This window comes from Alosa pseudoharengus, unplaced genomic scaffold (assembly GCF_046254945.1).
Source record: "Alosa pseudoharengus isolate Yale_2024_CS ecotype anadromous, Long Island Sound unplaced genomic scaffold, YU_APseudo_1.1 YU_APseudo_1.1_scf_16, whole genome shotgun sequence".
NCBI lineage: Eukaryota > Metazoa > Chordata > Actinopteri > Clupeiformes > Clupeidae > Alosa > Alosa pseudoharengus.
This window is the reverse complement of record NW_027468630.1, coordinates 14,762,856-14,775,355: the sequence shown is the minus strand read 5'-3', so window position 1 is coordinate 14,775,355 and position 12,500 is coordinate 14,762,856. Positions and strand designations below refer to the sequence as shown.

General features: G+C 44.8%; 1 protein-coding gene across 1 annotated transcript in view; it reads right to left on the bottom strand.

Annotated features, from left to right (window-relative positions):
- Positions 1-12,500, bottom strand: part of fstl5 (follistatin-like 5) — a 170,836-nt gene that overhangs the window by 6,840 nt on the left and 151,496 nt on the right. Inside the window, exons 13-15 of the mRNA XM_076288016.1 lie at positions 11,279-11,428; positions 1,854-1,961; positions 1,200-1,324 (exon numbers count right to left, since the gene is read on the bottom strand). Coding sequence (XP_076144131.1) covers positions 1,200-1,324; positions 1,854-1,961; positions 11,279-11,428 — 383 coding nt within the window. The remainder of the gene's footprint in view (positions 1-1,199; positions 1,325-1,853; positions 1,962-11,278; positions 11,429-12,500) is intronic.

Genomic DNA, 12,500 nt, shown 5'->3' with positions numbered 1-12,500 from the left:
GTGTGTGTGTGTGTGTGTGTGTGTGTGTAAGAGAGAGATGGGAGTGTGCGTTATGTGTGTGTGTGTGTGCATGTGTGTGTGTGTGAGAGAGAGTGTGTTTGTCAGAGTGTGTGTGTGTGCATGCGTCTGTGTGTGCGTGTGTGTGTGTTTGTGTGAGAATGTGTGTGTGTGCATGTGTGTGTGTGAATGTTAGGGCTGTAACGATACGGTTTGTATCACGATTTTTGACCCACGGTTTGATCCAAGGCTCAATTTTTCTTTTCTTTTTTTTGGGGGGGCTAGACATTTTATTTAATAACATTTATATAGCCTACCTTGGAACACCAGAGGATTAGAATATAATTAAATATATCTGTATTATTTTATATCCTGATATAAAAAGAGAGAATACTTAATTTCTGATATTCATGACAGCACACTTTTTTGCAGATAGGCCTAGGCTACTATATCTATTACAACTCTAACCCTTTAATTCAGCTGTCTGGTTGAAGCCTGGAAATATTGTAAACAAAGTAGCATAGTTGGCTAGCTTTTCATAGTCTACTGGTTGGACTGTTCAGTTTCCCCATGTGTGTTTAAGTTTCAAGGTAATACTTGCTCTCCTTAAGACAGGCCCTTTTGGGAAACATTGGTTTTGAGATGATCAGTCAACTTGAATGCAAGAGTTTTAAACAAATATGTGCAGCATGCTAATGATGCTAACCGGATTTAATAGTAATTTAGCTAGTCGTCTTATTTGGATTGTGCAGGCTTATGCAGAGTCACTCGTGTCCATTGAGCGGGAGAGTGAGAGAGAGTGGGGCAAGGAGAGGGGGTTTACTTCTATACTCTTTGGTAAAGTTGCACGCATAATCTACAATGAAAGCAACAAGAGGTACAAAATTATTATTTATTTATTTACTTTGGACAACGTAGGCTACCGGTAAAGCGGTGTGTTTCTTATGCGGTCGCATAATGAGAGTGTGCGTGCATGTGTGTGTATGAGAAAGAGAGAGAGTGTGTGTGTGTGTGTGGGTGTGTGTGTGCATGCGTTTGTGTGTGCATGCATGTGTGCATGTGTGTGTGCATGTGTGTGTGTGTTGTGCGTGTGTGTTACCTGACATGGCTGATGAGGAGGCTGGCGGGGGGGATGAAGAAGTGTGTTCGCGTGAGAGCGTGTGTGTGTGTGCATGTGTGTGTGTGTTGTGCGTGTGTGTTACCTGACATGGCTGATGAGGAGGCTGGCGGGGGGGATGAAGAAGTCCTCCACGCGGTCGAAGTGCTGCCCCACCGGCTGAGTGTGTACCGTGTGGTGGGAGGAGCTGGCGCTTGCCTGGCCAATCACCTGCGGGAGGGGCGGGGACAACGGTTCTTAAACCCGACGCCCTAAGTCCATTAACATGCTCAATACAATAGACGACTGTGTGTGTGTGTGGGTGTGTGTGTGTGTGTGTATCTGTGTGTGAGCGTGTGTGTGTGTGTGTGTGTGTATGTGTGTGTGAGCGTGTGTGTGTGTGTGTGTGTGTGTGTGTGTGTGTGTGTGTGTGTGTGTGTGTGTGTGTGTGTGTGTGTGTGTGTGTGTGTGAGCGTGTGTGTGTGTGTGTGTGTGTGTGTGTGTGTGTGTGTGTGTGTGTCTAATTGGGCTGATGGAGCAGCAGTATGGAGGCTGTTTGCTTCCCTCGTTCCAGTATACAGCCTCCATAAACTGCAGCCTGATAAACATCTCCCTAAACAGCAGGCTTTATATGTGTGTGTGTGTGTGTGTGTGTGTGTGTGTGTGTGTGTGTGAGTATGTATGTGAGTGTGAGTGTGTATACGTATAGTTATGTGTGACTTTGTTTGTGAATGTGTGTATGTGTGTGTGTGTGTATCACCTGCAGGGTAGGGGAGCTCTTCTGCAGGTCTCCCCAGCTCAGGACCCAGACCTGGTCGTGGGATTTATCATAGTGCAGCTTCACCGGAACCGCGTCTGTGGCGACCGTCTGAGGAAGGAAGAGACACACACACACACACACACACACACACACACAGATGAGTCAACTAGTTTAGTATCAGTATACGTTAACCTGTGCAGCCTTTGGCTTGCTAGTGCTTCACATGCTTAGAGGAACTCAGGAGTGCCCCATGCCACTCAGGTTACGAACAGACCTGACCAGGGAACTGACCAGGGTCCTGAAATGTCACGCAGATCTCTACCACAGACCTGACCAGGGAACTGTCCAGGGTCCTGACGTGTCATGCAGGATTCTAACAGACCTGACAAGGGAACTGACCAGGGTCCTGAAATGTGACGCAGATCTCTACCACAGACCTTGCCTGGGCACTGTCCAGGGTCCTGACGTGTCATGCAGGATCAAGTGAGAGCTGGTGTGAGTCAGTGTGTGTGAGGGTTAAGCAGCAGTGTTTGTGTTTGTGTTTGTGTTTGGGGGGGGGTTGATGTGACAGGGAAGTTAATGGGGTGGGAATCTTCTACAATAAGCAACAGGAAGCTCCCTTGCCCTCTCATCACAGCAGGATGTCACTGGTAAGAGTCACTCGAGCAGAAATGCCCAGGTTTATATGGTGTCAACATCCACAACATAACCGCAACACAACCACAACACAACCACAACACAACCACAACACAACCACAACAAACCCACAACACATTCACAATAAACCCACAACACAACAACAATGCAACCACAACGCAACCACAACCACAACGCAACCACAACACAACCACAACAAACCCACAACACATTCACAATAAACCCACAACGCAACCACAACACAACCACAACAAACCCACAACACAACCATAACGCAACCACAACCACATTACAACCACAACACAACCACAACACATCCACAATAAACCCACAACACAACCACAACGCAACCACAACACAACCACAATCCAATCACAACGCAACCACAACATAACCACAACAAACCCACAACCTGACACAGAGATGCCCCGGTCTACATAGTGCCAACATCCACAACACAACCACAACACAACTGCAACACATCCGCAACACAACCACAACACAACCACAAAACAGAGATACTCCGTGGGGTATACTACGAAGCACGTTAGACATATCTAGGCTATGTAGACATATCGAGGCTTCACAAAGCCTTGACTCAGGGGTATACGTTAAGTGATACTACGATAGAAATTATATGATATATTTGTCAAACTAGGCTTTCAGCTCAGATCTGTGCGCGTTCTCGGTGTTGGGATGACGTAGGCCAATCGTGAAACGTGGAGACGCACAAGACCGCCTATATTAAAAAACAATTACTTCCGCATTTATGAGTGATAGTGTAATCTACACTGCGGTCATTTTTAGTGTCTAGCCTATAACATCAAATAAATTGATTGTCATCAGATGTTGTATGGTATGCACGTCCATAGTTGCATATTTGCACGCACAACACTATTAAAGCGCATTCGAGATACAAAATGTTTGTAGAGGTGGAGCTCAACCTGTAAGATATATGACAGAATCCTACACGTGAGATAACTTTGTTTTTTAAGACAATTGATTGGTCAGTGGGCGGTAGATTACACAATTTGAGCTATAACTTAGCACATAACCTCCTCCTGACCAGATTTAGTTGCAAGCATAAGATACCATGGTGATATATCGACGCTAAAACAGATCCACTTTCGTGTCACAGCATATCCTGGCTTTGAGCGCAACATACCTTGCTAACCGACTAATCGAGATTCGTAGTATACACCACTGGTCTACATAGTGCCAACAACACAATCACAACACAACCATATTGACAAATCAATTAACACATATTTTACAAAACCTGACAAAGCTGGTCCACAGCCAGTATGTTTTGACAGAACACACACACACACACACACACACACACACACACACACACACACAGCATAAAGAGCACACAGAGCTCCGGAGGAGTTGCTTTCTCATTAATGGCTTTTGGCTTTGGCAGCCGGCAGCAGCTGCTGTTATGAATCAGTCTCAACAGAACCTCAACACAGTTATGAGTCCGCCTCAACAGAACCACAACACAGTTATGAGTTAGAACTAGGGCTGTCACTTTTGTAAAAAAATCCTGTCCGATTTTTGAGACATAAGTGTTCATTGAATCGATTGTAAAATCGATTTTCCAAGTCTAAAGACGTTTCCATTTTTAGCGCCAAATATAGGCCAATCCACGGACAACTAACAGGCATTAGGACGGACGTAGATGCTTGTAGATGCACAAGCCAGCAATATTTCTGATGATTTATTGCCGTGAAGTTTTGTGCACAATGACAAAGAGGAGTGCAACATTCCCGAAAAACAATAAGCAAAGTGGACTGCCATAACATCAGTGAAAAACATTACTGCAGGCTTCAACGTAGCTGTGTTTACGATTAAAAATGTCAAACAAATGTTGCCTACGTAGGAAGTCACGACTGCACAGTTTGCATACCGCTTTGTCCTTCTCCATAGTTTGATCTACCCAAAACCCTAAGTGCTTCCATATCGAACTCCTCAAGTTATTAGGGCTTATCACTCGTCTCTCATGTCGCACAGGTTGATCGCGTTGTCCTCCATTTTTTGGCAAAACACCAGCAGCACAACAGCTGTTGCCGGTGCTTAACATTGGTGGGAATTTTCTTTTTAGCTTTCGCAATGCCTACTGCACTTTTGGAATTGTTTATTTTCTTTTTCTGCTTGTTTGTGTGTTTTGTTACATCTATCTTTTTTATTTGTTTAATTTGTTTAAAAATAATAGTGTACATATTTGGTTAAAATCGATTGTCTATTTTATTTTTTGAAACTTGTGTTGGTTGGTCCAATCGATTGTGCAATTGATTTTCGAACGTAAAGTGACAACCCTAGTCAGAACTACAACACAGTTATGAGTCAGTCTCAACAGAACCACAACACAGTTAAGGGCCAGATCAGGGGCTGAAGCGTGCCATAAAGACAGGCCCATGTAGGCTGCTTCTGAAGCTTGCCATAAAGACAGAAGGCAGGCCCATGTAAGGTACATGAGACACTCAACACAGATAGCAGAGCACCATGACTCCACAAACCAGCAGCAGAGCACCATGACTCCAGATACCAGCAGCAGAGCAGCAGCAGAGCACCATGACTCCAGATACCAGCAGCAGAGCAGCAGCAGAGCACCATGACTCCAGATACCAGCAGCAGAGCAGCAGCAGAGCACCATGACTTCAGATACCAGCAGCAGAGCAGCAGCAGAGCACCTTAACTCCACACACCAGCAGCAGAGCACCATGACCTCAGCAGGGCCATTATACTTTTTTGTTAAAATAACAATATTATTATTAGGGATGCACGATATATCGGCGGCCGATATATTATTAGCCGATAAGTGAAAAAATGAAAATATTATTATCGGTCCGATAACAGAATTCTGGCCAATAATTTGCGCCGATATTTTTTAAAGTCCTAATTTAGGCCTACGTAAGGTCCGTCTGGCTACACTGAGATACTTGAGCTTGGTTGGCTATACTTTTTCCTCAATATAATGTCAGCGGTGTGAATGTATTTCACCACTCCAACAAAATCTGTGGATATGCGTTCATTTGGGAATCTGAGCCATTTTGAGCCGTCTCCTGCTGGTGTGTTTGCACTTTACCGCGCTGGTCGGGGAAACAAATAAACAAACTCGTTAGTGGGACGAGTACATAAGTAGGCCTAGTTCTAAGTTGTGTTTTAGTATTATATTTGCATTACTTTAGCTTGGGTTTTGTATTATTACCTAGAAATAAGCTAACCATTCGTGCTTCAGTTCCAGACAGGTCATCATAATAAGTTATTAAAACCTTCGGGGCTAACGCCTTTCATTTCTGCTGCAGCAGGTTGTGCGCAACAGAGTAGACGGACATAAGATACAGTCTGAGGAGTTGCAGCTTTATTCAGTTACCCGCAGTTGAAACTAAACCTAAGTTTCCCTCACAAACTCTGATTTGGTCGCTATACTGTAGCTTATTCCAAGCTGAGCCGTTTATGAGCGTTTAGTCCTAAATGAAAACGATTTAAACTCTCTAGCCACTCACTCGCAATTCACTGACGTCAGGTTCACTTAAAGGAGCCACACATACTGTAGGGCTAGGCTACTGTTATGTTGTTGACTGCCGTACTATTGAGGACTATTATGAGTTCTGTCCATCATTTGGTGGTAGGTAAAATTACTGCAATAAAATTATGCTTATTAAATGCTTTCCCCAAATCACTTTTCACAATTTTTTTAAGAGTAATATTATCGGTTATCATATCGGTATCGGCCACAACAAACCAATAAAAATCGGTTATCGTTATCGGCCCTAAAATTCCTTATCGGTGCATCTCTAATTATTATAATTATCAAAATTATACTGCATTCACAGCAACCCTTTCGATCACTCTTTGTCTCTCTATCCTTCCACCTCTCTCCAACAACTCAACATTAATAACTCACTCACTAACAACTCAACATAACTCACTCTCTCACTAACAATTCAATATAACTCACTTACTCACTAACAACTCAACATAACTCATTCACTAACAAATCAACATTAATAACTCACTAACAATTCAACATAACTTACTCACTCACTAACAATTCAACATAACTCACTTACTCACTAACAACTCAACATAACTCATTCACTAGCAACTCAACATAAACAACTTACTAACTAACAACCTCAACATAAATAACTCACTCACTAAAAACTCTAAGCTAATTAACAACTCAAATTGCAGTAGCTCACTCACTAACACACAGCCCCCCCCCCCCCCCTTGCACACACAAACACTGAGTCCCCGACTGTCTTTGGCTCAGGTGGCTAATTAAGCTCTGCTTACTTTTGACGCTGATACCAGAGCTCTCCACCAGAGCAGTAATAAGGGAACACACACACACACACGCACACGCACACACACACACACACACACACACACACACACACACACACACCAACAAACTCACACACACACACACACACACACACACACACACACTGCTCTACAGGACAACATTAATGAGGCTGGACTGGGTGCCAGCAAACCCAGGTGCATCCTGGAACACCCTGGGGAGCCTGGCACCCTCACAGGTCTCATAACAACACCTCATTACACGCACACACACGCACACACACACACACACACACACACACACACAAGCTCTGTGTTAATTCTCAACTCAATGTGCTTCATTGGCATGGCTGTTCCGTACACAATATTGGCAAAGCAAAAAAACACAAAACAATAAAATACCTTTCATTCAAAATAATATTATATTGATGACCCTTACATTTTTCAGTAGCCATACGTGTATACTGTAGATGTGGACAACATCTGGTTTGGCTCTTAACGGGAGCATTTACTGCCTAAAATACCTGATTATGTTTACCTTGTTCTCACCGGGAGCATTTAATGCCTAAAATACCTGATTATGTTTACTGTGTTCTTACCGGGAGCATTTACTGCCTAAAATACCCGTTTACTGTGCTCGGAGTTTGGCACTGGGCTGGTGTGTGCACTAGTTCTACCCCATTCACTCGGTCCATCAAGGTACAATGACTCATGTGTACAGTATCCTCCCAAGACCTCTCCCTCATTAGGTCACGAGCTCATTAGCTCAGATCAGTGGACAACTACTACAGAAAACACTGGGGAGAAAACTCAGACCAGTGGACAACTACTACAGAAAACACTGGGGAGAAAACTCACAAGTAAAAAAAAAGTTATATTGAGAATTCTCGTTACAAAATAAAAATTCCACTGAAACTCCAAGTGGTTATGTACACGCAGCCTGTATGAACGAGTGCAGGAGAGAGGGACACAGAGAGGCTGTATGAACGAGTGCAGGAGAGAGGGACACAGAGAGGCTGTATGAATGAGTGCAGGAGAGAGGGACACAGAGAGGCTGTATGAACGAGTGCAGGAGAGAGGGACACAGAGAGGCTGTATGAACGAGTGCAGGAGAGAGGGACACAGAGAGGCTGTATGAACGAGTGCAGGAGAGAGGGACACAGAGAGGCTGTATGAACGAGTGCAGGAGAGAGGGACACAGAGAGGCTGTATGAACGAGTGCAGGAGAGAGAGACACAGAGAGGCTGTATGAACGAGTGCAGGAGAGAGGGACACAGAGAGGCTGTATGAACGAGTGCAGGAGAGAGAGACACAGAGAGGCTGTATGAACGAGTGCAGGAGAGAGGGACACAGAGAGGCTGTATGAACGAGTGCAGGAGAGAGGGACACAGAGAGGCTGTATGAACGAGTGCAGGAGAGAGGGACACAGAGAGTGAAGGAGCTCCCTTGTAGCCTGAGGATCATCTGCTGCGGCTTCAAAGAGCAATACTCCCATGACACACACACACACACACACACATGCACCACAAACACACACACACCACGCACACATACACACATACAAACATACACACGTACACGCACGCACACACACACACACACATGCACACACACACACACACACACACTCTCACACGCACACACACATGCACACACACACACACACACACACACACACACAGGAATGGCTGTGTTCTTTCTATGAAGAGCTGAAGGTGCTCTCTGTCTCTTCTTGTTTCGTCTTTTTTATTGTCAGTAGTGAGAAGTGCCAGAGTGTAAGTGACAGAATGGGATCATCTGTGCATGTAAAACACACACACACACACACACTCACACACACACACACACACACACAACTGTGTGTAAAGTGCTTTGAGAGACCCAAATCATTTTAATGAGGTAAGAGTACCTAGGGAATAAGTGCACACCGCAGAGTCTCAACTCGTCTCAATCAGAACACCACTGTGCCACCTCTCTACACAGGAGTGTGTGTGTGTGTGTGTGTGTGTGTGTGTGTGTGTGAGTGTGTGTGTGTGTGTGTGTGAGTGTGAGTGGGAGTATGTGTGTGTGTGTGTGTGAGTGAGAGTGCGTGTGTGTGTAAGTGTGTGTGTGTGTCAGTGGGAGTGCGTGTGTGTGTAAGTGTGTGTCTGTGAGTGAGAGTGTGTGTGTGTGTGTGTGTGTGTCTGTGTGTGTGTGTGTGTGTGTGATCACCACTGTGCCGCCTCTCCACACAAGAGTGAATGCAAGAAAAGGAAGACAAATGTCACCTATAAAAATCACTCAAGTGTTCCACAGTGAAAGTATCGGCTTCAGACAGTGACAACTGCGCTTAACAACACACACACACACACACACACACACACACACACACACACACTTCAAAGAGTGACAACTGTGCTTAACAACACACACACTGAATGCACACAGACACATCACCAGCTACTGCTGACAAACCACAAAACCACTGCGCTGGGATGTGTGTTAACATCACTGGTCTCACACACACACACACACACACACACACACCACATGACTGGTCACACACACACACACACACAGGTACCACATTCCCAAGTTCACATTAAAACTGTTGGACATGAAAGGCCACATGGACTACAAACGAACTACAACGTGACGACAGAAGTGATGACGAGCCCCTAACTGGGCAACTCTGTTAGCAACATCTAGCCCCAGTTTCCGACCTCTGACTCACACATTACGTGACGTGAATGATGCGGAATGATGATGTTTTCACTGGGAAAAAGGTTTTTCCGAAGCCCATGAACGCAAGGTCATGTAACCAAAAATACTAACATCATCATTATGGGTCAGCGGAGCCTCATATAACCATACATACTGACATCATCATTATGGGCCAACAGGGTCTCATGAAACGGTGCATTCCTGCATTCATGTGGGAATAAGAGGTGGGAAACCTGAGTTGCCCAGTTGAGGGCTCGTCGTCACTTTTGTCGTCACGTTGTAGTTCGTTTGTAGTCCATGTGGCCTTTCATGTCCAACAGTTTTAATGTGAACTTGGGAATTTGCCGTTTTTGTCACTTGAAAGCTGCATATCTTTCTTTCACGAGCATCTTACACTATATTTTAAGCAAATACAGTTGTTTATTTAGGATTAGTGAGTGTGTTTTAACCTTTGTTGCGGCATCCGTGTTTGTCACACATTCCGATGGCAAAGCACATGAACACTTGCTGTGGGAAAAACAAAGTAAGCCACGGGCGGTCCTTGTCATTCCCAAGTGCCATTAATGCACCATCATGTAACCATACATACTGACATCATCATTATGGGCCAACAGGGTCTCATGTAACCAGTGTTTGGAATAATGCCGTTTAAAAGAACAGCATTCGGTAACGACGTTATGTTTTCAGTAACGGGGTAATCTAACTAATTACTTTTCCCATCGTTACAACGCCGTTAACGTTAAATGCGGTGCGTTACTATGCATTGATTGAATAAACTGTGTAATCCGAACGCACCCCTGGCTCACAGCTAGTGAGGAGGTGGGTTAATAACGACGTAAGCGATTATGATTGGCTAAGGCAGAGTCATGTTTCATGACAGCCAATCAGAGCCAGTGTTTTTACACACTTGCCAGCACAAGCGCCACACACACACACGCAACAGCTAAAATAGAGATTTGACAAAACAGCAGAGGTCAGGAGCAATCCGATGAAAAGTTGGCATTTTCAAGGTGGAGATATAAGCACTACTTAAAATTCATTGAGGTCAAAAGCAAGAACGTGCATGTAATGTGTACATTATGTCCAGGAGCGAAGACTTTGTCGACATCCGTTGTAAGCAACTCTAATTTAATGAAGCATCTCACACATGCATCTAAAGCTAGTGGCCAAAAACATCAATACCTCCACCACAGATGATAGCTCGCCATCCACTAGCAAAGAAGGACTCGGAGCAAAGTCCTCCAAGCAGCAAAAGCTAGATCTTTCTGCCTCACAACAAAAACCTATGACACAGGCTGAAGTCAACTGTAGGTCTGTCAATGTGCAATATCTTGAATTTCCCCTTGGGATCAATAAAGTATCTATCTATCTATCTATCTATCTATCTATCTATCTATCTATATAATAAATATCGAAAGTTATGTAGCCTACAAACACCTGTCTGTTCTATTCATTTCAACTGGCTGCTCAAAAAAATCCAAATTCTTTGACATATAGCAACCTTTTTTTTTAACAGTAACGTAAATAGTTACTTTCCCTGGTAACGAGTTACTCTTATCATAGAGTAATTCAGTTACTAACTCAGTTGCTTTTTTGGAACAAGTAGTGAGTAACTATAACTAATTACTTTTTTAAAGTAACGTTCCCAACACTGTATACCATACTGTATACTGACATCATCATTATGGGTCAGTTGACAGCTCCTGTGACAGTTCAGAGGTCAGGAGGTCAGAGGTCAGGTCTGTACTCACCTGAACGGCCTTCTGTGATTGGATGTCTACGATGAGCACTCTGTTAAGGAGGGGCTGCGTAGCGTAGATGAATTTGTCCTTCACGTTGACGGCTGAAGACCACACACACTTCTGCTGCTCCTCGCCCTCTTGTCGCGGGCACACCTCCTCCTGCATGCACACACACACACACACACACACACACACACACACACACACACACACAGATTTCAGAGGCTTGGCCTTTTTATACACACACACAAACACACACACACACACACAGGCTTGTGCACAGGGGAACCCACTGTGCGAGAGCAGCGGAGCGCAGTGCCCTCTCTGTACCAGCTGGCATTGCCAAGAGCCAGCTGATGAACATCCACTCCGTCACCATGGCACCCATTTCCTGGAAGATCCCTATCAGACTCTGGCCTGCCCAAGGGGAGGACTGGAGGGGGCGCTGAGACCAAAGCAAGAGGTAGAGCAGCATCAGGAGAGGAGGAGGAGAGGAGGAGAGAAGGACAGGAGAGGAGGAGGAGAAGGAGAAGAGGAGGAGGGGGAGAGGAGGAGGAGGGTGGATATGAGGATATGAGGGTGGATATGAGGGTGGATATGAGTGTGGATATGAGGATATGAGGGTGGATATGAGGATATGAGGGTGGATATGAGGATATGAGGATGGATATGAGGATATAAGGGTGGATATGAGGGTGGATATGAGGATATGAGGGTGGATATGAGGATATGAGGGTGGATATGAGGACATGAGGGAGGATATGAGGGTGGATATGAGGGTGGATATGAGGACATGAGGGTGGATATGGGTGGACATGAGGGTGGATATGATGATATGAGGGTGGATATGGGTGGACATGAGGGTGGATATGATGATATGAGGGTGGATATGAGGATATGGGCGGATATGAGGATATGAGGGTGGATATGAGGATATGAGGATATGAGGGTGGATATGAGGATATGAGGGTGGATATGAGGATATGAGGGTGGATATGAGGGTGGATATGAGGACATGAGGGTGGATATGATGATATGAGGGTGGATATATGGGTGGATATGAGGATATGAGGGTGGATATGAGGATATGAGGGTGGATATATGGGTGGAAATGAGGATATGAGGGTGGATATGAGGATATGGGTGGATATGAGGATATGAGGGTGGATATGAGGATATGAGGGTGGATATGAGGACATGAGGGTGGATATGAGGATATGAGGGTGGATAT